Source organism: Pimephales promelas, chromosome 12 (assembly GCF_988280905.1).
Source record: "Pimephales promelas chromosome 12, fPimPro1.hap1.1, whole genome shotgun sequence".
Lineage (NCBI taxonomy): Eukaryota > Metazoa > Chordata > Actinopteri > Cypriniformes > Leuciscidae > Pimephales > Pimephales promelas.
The window spans coordinates 14524477-14538927 of record NC_142780.1 but is presented as its reverse complement, the minus strand read 5'-3'; the positions used below and the strand labels follow the sequence as shown (position 1 = coordinate 14538927).

Here is a 14451-nt window from a genome sequence, read left to right as displayed (position 1 = left end):
GGGTGGTTAACTTTGATTGACAGCTTGATTGACAGCTGATCACGGGGACTTCGCTCCATTTTTTTCCGGAAAGTGACATTCCACTACTATATCTCGTAGTTAGCACTAGCATGGGCAGCACGTTTGTGGGCAGTGTCTGTTCAACAGTTAGCAGTTAAGTTGCCTCGGATAAGTCCGAGGTACTAGGGTTGCCAACAGTTCCGTATAATACAGTACACTCTAAAAAATCCTGGGTTGGTTTAACCCAATTTTGGGTAAAATATGGACAAACCCAGCCATTGGGTTAAAAATATAATTTAAAAATGTAACCCAATGGCTGGGTTTGTCCATATTTTACCCAAAATTGGGTTAAAACAACCCAGCATTTTTCATATGCTGGCTATAAGATAACATTTTAAAGTGCAAGTTCAGTTCGTCGTGGAATGGAGAGGAGGCCCAGTCTATGGTCGTTAGGCTATTTATAATAAAATGTCACAACCCTGTCTCTTTTTGTGAGACCAAAAATGGCCCTTTAGATATACACAAGTCGAATTATATCTCATGTTCAACCACTAGACTAGACATCAGAGCCAGCGGCAAACGTCAGAAGCACTGGCCGAGGCAAGACTGTTCCAGGCAGAGTAACGTTACATGAGCGCCTGGCGAACCCTTGGACACTCCGAAAATACCTGTATAAATAAACCACAGATTTGAGCTTTAAACAACTACATTGTCGACTGAAAAACTACTAAAACTACTTTTCGTGACACAATAACAGTAGTATTTTTAAATTTCGAGGCTTTTTAGTTAGCTGCTAACGTTAGCTTATTTAACCTAGAAGTTGCAACTTGTAAAAGGGCGGGTACACTGGCCGACTCAGTCTCACACAAAGCCCTTTTACCCATATATGGATTGACCAGACGATGGGCAGGGCTAGGATTTCCCAAGATGGCGCCGCCCATACCCCCCCATAAACGGCTTCAAACCCATTCTTCAGAGAGTCTATGGGTGACGTCACAGGCGCTTTGTCTATATTTTTTTACAGTCTGTGGAATACCCATGCCTGCTTAAAAGCTATGGGAAATGTACCAGTGTGAAGAGAGGTGTTTATGATGCATGTGAGTGCGGGTACAACTGAGGAAGAAATGGCTTGAAGTAGAATAGTGTGAATGGGATCAAGCGGACAAGTGGTAGGGCGATTGGTGAGAAGGTTTTGAAAAGCAAGCGAGAGTCGGAAGAATTGTTCAATTTGTTGGTGTAGTAAGTCATTTTGCCAGTAGAGATATTAGCAGAGAAGCAAGAGAGGAAGGATTGATAAAGTGTCAGTAGGGTCTTTCAATTTGCGCCACTTCCTCTTTAGAACGATGTTCGCGGAGAACATCAGAAAACAAGGGGACAGAGGGTGTTTGAAAATCCATAGTGTAAAAGAGCTCACAAACAGAAAGATCAGATGAAAAGTTGTGTAGAAGAGAAAGGAAACAACAATAAAGTAAGTTTGGAGTCGCACAGGTAGAGTCGTTATACCTAGAGTCGTTTAAAGACAAAAGATCAGACTGAACCATTTAAACTTTTATCTTAAAGGTCTTTTAAATTTACTCCATTTTGCCTTTTTTCCTGTATTACCTTATTAAGCAACCGAGAGCGTAACAGACTGAGAGATAAACACTTATGAGGAAAAAATGACAAATAGATTGAATAAAAAGTGCGCACACTATGACACAAAAACTCCACTCCTCGCAGTGCGTTCAGCAGTAACCTTTATTCTGAAATCTTTTAAAGCTCCAGTCTTTCTGTACACTTGCAGTGAAGCGAGCAATTCCTGTTCTGCTTTGGGTTACACGTACACATTTATATATATACATATAGTCCTGTTACTGTTTAAATCTAAATACACACGTGACATTGCTTCAGTTGGGGTACGTTTCCACCCCTTAGACACTCAGATGAGTCACTGGACAGCATCTGATAGCAACAACCACAGTGGCACATGTGTAAACTTAAAGAGAACCCGTAAAAGATAAAGTTTCATTCATTCCTGCGAGATGTTACAGAATGACACGGAGATGCTATGAATGACTGAGATCATTCAGACGATCTTAATGAGCCCCAAGCGATCATTTCAAATGTTGCGATTGTCTTTTCAAGGTTCAGGACTTGCTTGCATAGCCAGCGTTTGAGCGTTACACGACTCTCCTTTTGTCTCTTTTAGGTTACAGTATCATTGCATTCATACATTTATTGCAAATAAGCATTCTTTCTAATCACTTTTCTCTTTTTTTTTTCAAAATCTGTTATAATTTTGGTGAAGATATTGTGTGGTATTGTGTGAATTTACTCATTGTTTGTAGCAACTGCTAATCTGAAGAATCTTTAAGAAAAATTCAGTCAGTTCCAATGAGTCATTTTCCTGACTGTACACTATTGTCATTTTCATACAAGACACGATTTGTGGTTATTGAAATGTTAACAGAATTCTCGTAAAAAGACTTAAGGTCATATAGCAACATACAAGAAGTAAATTGCTGTAGGAAACAACCACTTACTTGTTGCAGAAACCTGGAGTGCTCACTCCGTACAGTACATATACACATGCATACATAGTCTTACACACGTAGTTCAGCTCAGTGCTGCAAAACAATAACAAATAAACTCAATTAAAACATTTTCTGTGGACAAACAACGGCTCAGTTGTTTGCAATGGCAGCAGAAATGTCACAAACGATATGCTTAGTTCACAAACAAAACCTTTTCCTCAAAATCGAATGTGTTGATACTCATTGAACATCTTTGAAATAATGTGAAAAAACTGAAATATTCAGTAAAATCAAATGAATCTGCAAATCCCCGAGAGAACTTCACAGTGGTCAGAAGGGAAAAACCTAAGGCAGACACACAATGTTGTTCATCATTCAGTATGCAAAAAATAGAACAAGATAAAAAGAAAAAAACAACCCGTGGATGGTTCATAACATATTGTTCAAATGAATATGTGATGTTCTGGCTCATCATAGAAAGTGATATGTACTGTGAAATGTGTTTATTAAAGCTTTCACTCTTTGTTTTTCTGCAGCGGAAATTTACATGCTGGATGTACAGCACCATGTTTTCAAAAGCATTTTCACTGGTTGAAGTATCTTTCCTGAATGTTTTATTTCACATTTGGCACTCAAAACGTCTCTGTCAAAGAGTTTTAGTCTCTTTTCTTGAATTCAAGCTGTGGTTTACACTCAAACTACAGATATGAATGAACCAACATAATGTCGGTTTGTCAGTTTCTTCGTACTGTATTAGTCCTTGTGGGCGTTTGATTAGAACTAGAAAGTGCTCTCCCAAAAGGACAGATGATTATTACAAACCACGTGAGGTTCTTGAGAACTTAAGCCAAGAATCAGATTACACACTCATTTGCATGATATATTGCTCAAGAAAATCACTGAATGAGTGTTCTCCAGTAGATCTATCTGTCCAAAATCGGTCCTGGAGGGCCAATGCCCCGCAGAGTTTAGCTCCAACTTGCTTCAACACCCCTGCCTGGAAGTTTCTAGTATGCCTAGTGAGACCTTGATTAGCTGGTTCAGATGTGTTTAATTGGGGTTGGAGCTGAACTCTGCAGGGCAGTGGCCCTAACACCCTTGCAATTTATCAACAAATCTTGATAAATCTTGGCTATGTTTATATGGAAACAATTCTGAAGAGAAAACGCAAAAGTGGCGTTGCGTTTTCACTTTTTATTCTGCGTTTAGATGAGCGTTTTGGGTGGGAACGTACATATGGTGACACAAAAGAGTGTGAAATTCAATGTAGTATGCACTCCAGGCGGCTAGGTGGCAACGTGGAGCACTGCCACACAACAACACCAAGTCCGCGCGCCTGCGTACAACCTTCACTGTCAAGCAGGCTTCTGCGTTTTTACCGTTTACACGGGAACGTGGCGGTGGAGCGTTTTTAAAATTTCCACTATGGAGGGTGGTTTCACTTTTTTGCGTTTTTAAGACCCAAAATCGCCGTCGCCGTGTAAACGAAAGGCACATCCGATAAAATATTTTTACGTTTTCATCCGCGAACGTTCTCGTGTAAACAGGGCCTTAAAGGTGCTGTATGCAATTTTTTGACTGTACTAAAGCATACAAATACCAATATTTGTTTGCAGACATTTAGGGAGCATGAAAAACAATGCTACAGCTAATTATTTTACTTTTAAATGTGCGTATGTTTCGACACTCCGGTTCTTATGAAGTATGAAATAACAGCTTTTAGTAAAACATAAATAAATTCATGGTAATTATAGCTAAAAACCTACTCCACCACCCTAAACCTGCTCTTCCATTAAATTTACTTTAGTTTCATATTTAACAATCTTTAAAAACTGAGGAAAACATCAGGATGACTTACGAAATTTGGTGATATGTTATACGATCTGTATGCATTTTCACTAGGTAGTGATAGCAAGGCTTAAAAGAAAGGAAATTGAAGCAGAAGAAGAGCAGTACTAGAGATGACATCAGCGAATCCACAATGAGGGGCTCTGATGACATTCATTATAGAGGAGTGACTTGAGGTAGGGGGTGTAATTCGAAGGGGCATGAATTGTAGTACTGCAGGACGCAGTCGAACTTGGAGAAAACTCGCTCCAATATTTTGAATTTGACTGCAGTACCCATTTCAACCACTAGCTGTCAATATTACATACTGCACCTTTAATTTGCAGGATTTCCACCTCAGAGAACAAAATTGAAAAAGATAGTTAAAAATAAGAAAGTGGAAATTGTGAGAAATAAAGAAGCTGTGAGATATAGTCACAATTACCAGAATCAATGTTGTAAACAAAGTTGCAATAACAAGAAACAAAGCTGCAATTGTGTGAAACGAAATCGCAAACAAAAAGTCGCAATTATGAGAAACAATGTTGTTAAAAGTAGCAATTACAAGAAAAAAAAAGTCACAGTTGTGAGATATAACGTTAAAATGAGTGTTAAATTTCTCTCTAAAAAAGTCTACTAATTATTTCTTTACCAGTGTAATTAGATTACTGTACTTAATTACTCCCTGTAAGAAGTATTTGCATAACTTATTACTTTCTAAATCCCATATCAACCTCGACCAGTTGAACGATACAACACGAAACTGCTCTTTTTATAATTTAAATATAAAAATGCATAAATTATTCTTGAACTGACCAAGAGGGAGTTTACATTAAAAACAAACCTTTTTACATACAGTAATACTTTACTTTTGAAGGGGAATGAGTGACTTAGTAATAAGTTACACCCAACACTGGTTAAAATTTTGCAAAACAATGAGGCGATGAAGTGTGATATATGAAATCGTTATTCTAAAAAAAGTGGCAATAATGTGAAACGAGTCACAATTGTGAGATATAAAGTTGCAACTGAGAAACCTGGCAAAGTCACAACTATCTTTTTTTTTACTCTGAGGCAGAAATGTGTTTCCACAAGATCTCTGTTAAAAAAATAAGTTTGATGGTCTCTTTAAGATAATTCATCAATGAGTTTAACCATCAGGATCACTGCAGTATGCTCTAACTTAACTTATCAACTATCTCCACTAGCATGAAAATAACTCTTCAGGGGCTTGCTCTAAAGGACTTCTCTCATTTCACCTTATTTACAGATCACGTTCCCACCCATTTCGAAGTCTGTAGTTCTTATCAGAACACAGCCAGTCAGGACTACAAGTCTATTCACAATGAAAACAACAGGTCAGACAAATGGACAGACCTTTGCATCAACCTCAGCCATCAGAGGCACCGGCAAGATCTTAAGGACACGAAACAGAAAAATGCCAAACTACACTAGAAGGATTTTACTATCCAAAATAGAAATACTAGATACTTTTATGGTCTATAGCAGCGATTCATATACAGCATTTTCATGAAATTCTATTTTCGGAAATCCATCTCCACCGGCAGAGAAAAAGGCTTAATATCATTTATCTTAAAGACGAAAAATGAGGGGAAAAGAGAAAAGGAAATAACACAGCGGTTGACATGCGTAACACTCTGACATGTACTCCGAAGCCATAACATCCTCAAATCTCACTCGTCTGACCTCACCCATCACTCATGTTTTCCACCCGCAAGGGAGGAAGTAAAAGAGTTCATTATTCTAAGCCGAGACTCTAAAGCAGCCTGGCATCAGCAGAATACCGTTAGCATGAAACGTCATGTATTTCGTGTCAATTTGAGCACAGAGATGGGGGACGTGCAGGCTACAGTTACCTTCACCCTTCACTAGCATAAACAGCCCAGTATTTACAACAGCTCAGACAGGAAGCACAACACACCCACTGACCCGCGGCTTACAGCGGCACGTAACGGTACATGCGGCGACAATAAGTGAGCAAATGTCCCCTCAGAGTCTCTAGGAAATGGAAACTTTGATAAAACATAGTCAGTGATTCTCTGGCAGACATACGAAATCAAAAGCGATTGTATTCGCTGATGAAAATACGATGACTCAGACATTTGGGGATGGGATCGGAAAACATGATTGAAACTCGCCGGTGGAGGGGCTCGCTGAAGTCAGACAAGAGCAAACAATCTTGTGAGGACTCTCATCTTTAAAGTGATGTAGGTGTAAAAACAGTACCAAAGGGGAAATGTCAGTACATGTTCTCTTTTGGGCACTCAGCACACACCATTTAATTCCATTTACCACCACTAGAGGCAGTGACTGGACAATCTGCAAAAACATGAGCAGGGCTGACGTTGGGATTGATGATTGGTGCCGTGAAGAGTTGAGGGGTGATTTTTCTTCTTCTTGCAAACATATTCTTCAGATTGTTGTCATTATCTTCCTCCTTCCTCGGGTTTATCCCTCTCTGTTTCTCCGTTCGCATCTGCACCTCCTCCAGGTATAGAAGAAGTGGATTTGCTGTAAGGAGACAAAAGGAAAATAATCAACAAAATACGCTTTCACTTGTGATTTGGGCAATAGTAAAATATAACTTTCAGTAGCTGTTAAGTTTCAGCATCTGAAGAGAAAAAAAAGTGAAAGAGTGATGAAGAGACAGAATACTTCACTCAAAAGATCACCCAAAAAATGACAATTCTGTCATCATTTACTCACCCTCATGTCACTCCAAACCTGTATTTAGTTATTTCTTCATTGGAACATGAGTTGGAACCCAAACAATTTTGGTGACCTTTGACTTCTATAGTCAAATATGGACATTTCTCAAAATATCTTTTGTTCCACAGAGGAGAGAAATTCATTCAGGTTTGGAAAGACATGAGGATGAGTAAATTACGACAATTTTGTCATCTATGTCCTCATTAATATGAATTTTAATTAATTCTTTGATATTATTTTAAAGGAGAATTCCGACGCAAAATGAACCTTTGGTCTAATTACACATTGTTAACTAGTCAACCGTTATCTGAGATTTGTTTTCATGATTGCCGAATGTAAATAGTTTTATCTCTAAAAACAGTTTAGCCTATAATGCTAGTATAACGCTAGTATATAGGGCATAGAGTAATGAGAAATAAAAATCGCTAATAAAAATAAAAACCACTAACAAGGCTCAAAATAGCCCCACACTAACAAGGTAGCATAATGAGGGTCCCTATATTCAAACCGTAGCATTGAGAACTTTGTCAGTGTCCATACAGTTTAATAAGAAGATATTTTATACATACAGTCAACTTCGTGAATACAGGAAAAAGCCATCTTTGAAAAATAGTCCCTACCAGTCGATCTACGAACGCCAATTTTAGATCAAGTTTTAGTAATTTTGTAAGTGCGTGTTTGTCATTTATATTCGTTTTTAAAAATATGTTTACATATCTATTTAATTATAATAATTTATTATATATATATATTTTTTTTTAGTTTTAGTTATTTTAGTATGTCAAGATGATGTAGATTTAGTACATCTAAATGAAAATGCGGATTGTTTACTTGGCAATAGGCTTTATGCACAACTTACTTCCGCATTCTCTGTAAAACAGGTCGCATCGCTTCCGGTCCAGGTCTTTTGTATGTGCTTCATGAAATTTTTTGCGTTTTTTTTTATCTCAAGATAACTTAAAAGGAGCGAGCAAAGATTAGCATAAACAATATCCCTCACGTGCAGATTAATATTTAAACGTTTTATATTTTTTATTCTTCACAGTAACGTTTAGATATTTAAATGGAATAAAACGCCAATAACAAAGTGAACTAGTTAGGTTAGCTGATTACCTTAAATATCCATAGATATCGTAGTCAGTTCTTACGGCCGTTAACACTTTCCGGTTTGGTCACGAGACGCACGGCATAAAGCCTATTATTATTAATTTTTTGTTCGTTTGTTTCAGTTAACATTTATTTCAAGTAACATTTTTTTTTTTTTGGTTTTAGTCTGAGTTAAGAATAACAACCCTGTTAAATGTAAAGTGTGAAATCTCAAAATCTTAGTACCCAGGATACAGTATATGAACAGTGTCAAGTGCCAAAAAAGTGTCAAAAGCCAATATGTTTGAGGACATATACATACTTTTCGTTTCCACTCTGAGTGATGAGTCTCCTGCAGGTTTCCATCTGCACATCCAGTCCTCTCTTCATGCTGCACATCTCCATGTACTCGTGAAGATGGCGGTTCATGTCTGACTTTGCTGTGGCAAGTTCCAACTACAGAGGAACATATCGCATCAGACAAGGCTAATGGGCTTCCATACTTACATTTATATGTACATTTATTTACTTAAAGGAGAACTCCGGCGAACAATGAACCTTTGGTCTATTAAAACATCGGTACCTAGTCAACCGTTCTATGAGATTTGTTTTCATGATAATCGAATGTAAAGAGTTTTATCTCTAAAAACGGTTTAGCGTAAAATGCTAGTAATGGGGGCATTGACTAAGTAAAAAGAAATCGCTAGTTTATACCACTAACAAGGCTCAAAATAGCCCCACACTAACACAGTAAATAACACACATGCAAAACGAAGCATTGAGAACTTTGTAAGTGTACAGAGCGTTTAATAAGAAGATACTTTATAAAGACAGTTCACTTCGCGTATACAGACAGGAGCCATCTTAGAAAATAGTCTCGATAAGTCAAACCAAGAACATCGTGCTGAGTGATCTGAACTGTATGAAGTTCACCGATCTTCTGAACTTTATGAACGGCGTTCGTGGTTTGACTTATCGAGTCTGTTTTCCAAAGATGGCTCCTGTCTGTATACACGAAGTGAACTGTCTTTATAAAGTATCTTCTTATTTAATGGTCTGTACACTTACAAAGTTCTCAATGCTTCGTTTTGTATGTATAGACCCTCATTATGTTACTGTGTTAGTGTGGGGCTATTTTGAGCCTTGTTAGTGGTATAAACTAGCGATTTCTTTTTACTTAATCAATGCCCCCATTACTAGCATTATACGCTAAACAGTTTTTAGAGATAAAACTCTTTACATTCTATTATCATGAAAACAAATATCAGAGAACGGTTGACTAGGTACCAATGTTTTATTAGACCAAAGGTTCATTGTTCGCCTGAGTTCTCCTTTAACAATTTTATCCAACATACATAACAAGAAAATAGCAGAACGAGACTATTAACAGTGAGTATAAAACAAATGATTCATGACTGATAGAGAGATAAAGTACTGTATTATCACAAAATAAACCCTGACAGGGACCCTGATTGGCTGACTGTACATTATCTAACTCAAAAGCTGTGTTATAATTTGATAAAGCATGAAATTGAAGTAAACTATCAAAACTTCTCACCTCAATCTGGTCTATGGTCTCCTGATATTCCTTCTCCCTAGACTGAAAAAGACATTCAGTGTCCTTAATCACCTTTTCCAAACTCTCCTCCTGTCCAGGCAGAAAGAAATAGAGAGAGAGAGAGAGAGAGAGAGAGAGAAATCCCACAGGCACATTATCTCACAGCAGAAGCACAAGCACTCACACCAGCAGATGAGACTTTACCAGAGGGAAAATAAAATACTAGATTAATGACCCCATCGATGGAAAACTCTAAACACTTTGAGCTTTCCATGAAATGCGACACACTTCCAGCCAACATCACATTAACTAATGTCAGTAATGTTTAGTATCGAACCGCCCCCCCAGCAAACTGGACAGAGTACCCTGACCTAAATATGAGCTGTGTGTGTGTGTGTTTGCATGCGTCCTATGAGTGGATGACCACTAGAATCCTATTCTCCCTTGGATACTGAGCAGGTGTGTGAACCTAAGCTTCATTCTGTGTCAGATTCCTCCTGGATTCTATTAAAGAGATGAACCAATACTCACCAGTTTATCACAAACATTAAATAATACATGAAAAAGAATGTGAGACGTATAGAGAAACAGACAGGAAGAGAGTGCACACAGAATGAACAGAATGGAGAAAGAGGTAGAGAGGAAATATGGAATGGGTTAGGAAAAGTAAAGGAAAAGCTAAACGGAAGTTACTTTAACACTTTATTTCGATTTAAGTCCACTTTAGACTTTCTACTAACTATAAGTAACTTTGCAACGACATGTCAATGTCAACTAACTCTCCTTAGAGTATTGCTAGACTGTCTGATTAAAGGGGTGATGAACTGAGAAATCAAATTTTCCTTGAGCTTTTGACATCTAAGAGGTCATCATATTATGAGAATATCCTGTAAGTTTCAGAACTGAAAACATCCTTGTTAGTCCAATAAAAGCTTTTATTGACACCAGGCTCAGCAAACGACTCGTTTTTAAAAGTGTGGAACTATGATGTCAAAGAGGATAAAACACCACCCCAGCAGAAGAAGATCAACGCCTACTTCAACGTGGCCGTTAGCCCCGCCCACCGATACGCGCATTACATGCATAGCTAAACAACATAGACGCCTACCTCGTGATGACAAACCGGACCGAGCTACCGAACAATACAAAATATTGTGCAGTGCCTGGTTGTGGAAGAAGACAGTTGCTGCATAAGCGTCCTCTGGATTACAATAGGACTGCAAAACTTTAATTACGTTCCAGCTGATGAGGGTAAAACCGTCTTTTCGCTTCATTTCACTGAGGATTGTTGTGTAAAAAAGACTGGATTTGCAGACCGATTACGAGTAAAGTACGGTGCTGTGCCGTCTATATTGGATCCGACAGGAATGCTGCAACACACGGACTCTGGGCGAACATGTATGGGCGAATCATTCCGGTTGCCATTTTACAACATTTCCCCCAAGTGCATCGACGAGTGAGTTGAAACTCATTATAATATGCAAAACTGTTACCCACTCACAGCAGTGGGCGTTTACTTACAAGTCTTCAGTGCGAGACGCCCATAAAAACCGAGCGTTTCTGAGCTAGGCTCAAAACTAGGGTAGAAAATAGCCTATTACTTATTCATTTTAATGTTTTTGAATGCAAAAACCAAGCGAACGTCATAAGTTGACCTCAGACAACAATATAATAAAATTTAAAAAGCCAGTTCTTGACCGCGTTTATATCTGCATACACTTTATTCTGAAGCTTCACCAACAGACATTCCACTGATTATAAGTAACTATGCAAGTAAATGTTGACTTATTCTAACCCTAACCTAAAAGTTATGATACACAGGGCAACTTTTTGAGAAATTGGCAATAAATGTATATCTAGATAATGTATATTGGTCATGAGCCCTGTGTCTCATCTGTTGCTCTCAAGCAACATTGCCCAGCAACATTGCTCAAAAAGTTGCCCTGTGTATCATCACCTTGATAGTTAGTTGACTTTTAGTAGCAAAGTTAATAATAGTTAGTAGAATGTCTAATGTGGAGCATCAGAATAAAGTTAAAACGTTATTTTTTTACAAAAGAAAGAGAAAAATAAAACAATTATTGCAGTCAAATCAATTAACCATTAATCACATTTAACATAAAAGTGTGTGTGTGTGTGTGTGTGTGCACTTTATCTACAAACATTTATGTTTTATGTGATTAATTGCGATTAATCGATTTGACAGCACTAAAAATGTTTTTATAAGAATACAGTATCTACTGTACAATTTCTGTAAAAAGGCTTAATTTTGCTTCTCAATTAAACTTGTAAAGATGCGTGTGTTCATTTACTGCAAAACAAGAGTAAGAGAATTGTTTTTACATGAATAAATGAATTTAGATTCATTAGATTAATATTAGGAAGTAAACATGAAATTTCAAGAATACTTAGTAGGTGCACCAATCAGATTTTTGGATTTTAATCAAAACTCTTGAAGGTCCTTTCTATAAGTTCTGCCTCTCATGTGATTTTGACAGCACATTTTTTAAATATGAAATATTATTCATTTTATTGTACCAACAGTACTTTCAATTATATGTTTGATAACACTTCACTTACGAGGCTGTTATTGAAAGATGGGATAGTGATGATTACATTGGACCTGCCAGCAAACATTCAACAAATGGTAATTTACATGGAACTGTTATAGTTACAGTAGCAAAAACAGACTGTTTAATCTTAAGTAAGAAATATATTAAATATTAATATGGCGGAAAATATTAAAAAAAGACAAAAACAAATTTGTCATGTTTTTGTGTCTAACATTATAAGTGAGTCAAAAAGATTGGAAAAGAATGTATATGATATGGACCCTTGAATTCTTAAAAGGCTTTAAATCGTGGGAAAGTGTCAAAGTGCAAAAATAAATGAGGAAGTAGTAAGAGGAAGTAGTATGCAAAAATGTATATTCTAACACAACCACTCATATCAACCACATACAGTGCCCTCCACAATTATTGGCACCCCTGTTTAAGATGTGGTCGAGGACTTTTAAAAATTCTCCCTTTTTTTTTAAACAACATAGAATCTAAATGCAAAAAAAGAGAAAAATCCAACCTTTTATGTAAGTACATTACTTTGGTGGTAATTTTTTTTTTTAAATTTAGAAAAATAAAAACTTCAAATCCTGTGTCCCACAATTATTGGCACCCCTAACAATTCTGCTGAAAAATGTAATTGATTTTTAAAAAAATATATTTTCTGTAGTTGCTAATGTTGGTCAGGGTATCTAGGAACTTTTAATTAGTAATTCATGACTTCCTATTTCCCTGGGGTATAAATATGACATGACACAGAGGCCTAATTCTCTTACCCATTTGTCAACATGGCAAAGACAAGAGAACACACCATTCAAGTAAGGCAGATGTGTGATGACCTTTATAAGTCAGGCAATGGCTACAAGAAAATAGCCACTCACCTTATCTTGCCCGTATCTAAAGTTAGAGGAATCATTAAGAAGTTTAAAACAAACTGGAACAGTGACAAACAAGGCTGGAAGAGGTCCCAAGTTTATCTTGCCACAACGCACTGTGAGGAGGATGCTAAGAGAAGTAAAAAAAAGTCCTAGGCTCACTGTCACAGAATTGCATCAAATAGTGGCATCTTGGGGTCACAAAATCTCCAAAACAACCATCAGACGCTCTCTACATGCCAACAAGATGTTTGGGAGGCATGCTAGGAAAAAGCCTTTTCTCACTAACACTGACAAACGTAAACGTCTGGAGTTTGCCAAGCGGCACTGGGACTTCATCTGGGATCGTGTGCTTTGGTCGGATGAGACTAAGATTGAGCTTTTTGGCAACAAACACTCTAAGTGGATCTGGTGTAAAACAAAAGATGTGTATGCCGAAAAGTACCTCATGCCCACCGTGAAGTATGGTGGAGGATCTGTGATGCTGTGGGCCTGTTTCTCTTCCAAAGGCCCTGGGAACCTTGTTAGGGTGCATGGCATTATGAACGCTTTGAACTACCAGGACATTTTAAATAAAAACCTGATGGCCTCTGCCAGAAAGCTGAAGATGGGTCGTCATTGGGTCTTTCAGCAGGATAATGATCCAAAACGTGTAGCAAAATCTACACAAAAATGGTTCAGTCACAAACTCAAGGTCCTCCCATGGCCATCTCAGTCCCCAGACCTCAATCCAATCGAAAACCTGTGGGGTGAGCTAAAGAGGAGAGTGCACAAGAGAGAGCCCAGGATTCTGGATGATCTAGAAAGATTTTTCAAAGAAGAATGGTCAAAGATCCCTCTCTCTGTGTTCTCCAATCTTGTGAAATGTTATAGGAGGAGATTAAGTGCTGTCTTGTTGGCAAAAGGGGGTTGTACAAAGTATTAACATCAGGGGTGCCAATAATTGTGGGACACATGATTTGAAGTTTTTATTTTTTTAAATTTAAAAAAAAATTTTTACCACCAAAGTAATGTACTTAAATAAAAGGTTGGATTTTTCTCTTTTTTTGCATTTGGATTCTATGTTGTTTAAAAAAAAGGGAGAATTTTTAAAAGTCCTCGACCACATCTTAAACAGGGGTGCCAATAATTGTGGAGGGCACTGTATAAACGATAAGCCCCAGAATGCAGTGCACTAACCTCTCCCTGATTAGTGTCCACTGTTAAAGTGCATCCTGGGAAATCCTCCCACAGAAGGAGCGTTTCCTCTGTCTCTTCCCAAGCCAGAGAGTCACAGTCATCCTCAAACTCACACTCACGCCTGG

At 37.7% G+C, this 14451-nt stretch overlaps 1 protein-coding gene across 1 annotated transcript in view; it reads right to left on the bottom strand.

Annotated features, from left to right (window-relative positions):
• Positions 1-1719: 1719 nt before the first annotated feature.
• iffo1b (intermediate filament family orphan 1b) overlaps positions 1720-14451 on the bottom strand; it is a 32719-nt gene continuing 19987 nt past the window's right edge. Inside the window, exons 6-9 of the mRNA XM_039694400.2 lie at positions 14327-14447; positions 9715-9804; positions 8479-8612; positions 1720-6872 (exon numbers count right to left, since the gene is read on the bottom strand). Of these exons, the coding sequence (XP_039550334.2) occupies positions 6788-6872; positions 8479-8612; positions 9715-9804; positions 14327-14447 (430 nt within the window). The 3' untranslated portion in view covers positions 1720-6787. The remainder of the gene's footprint in view (positions 6873-8478; positions 8613-9714; positions 9805-14326; positions 14448-14451) is intronic.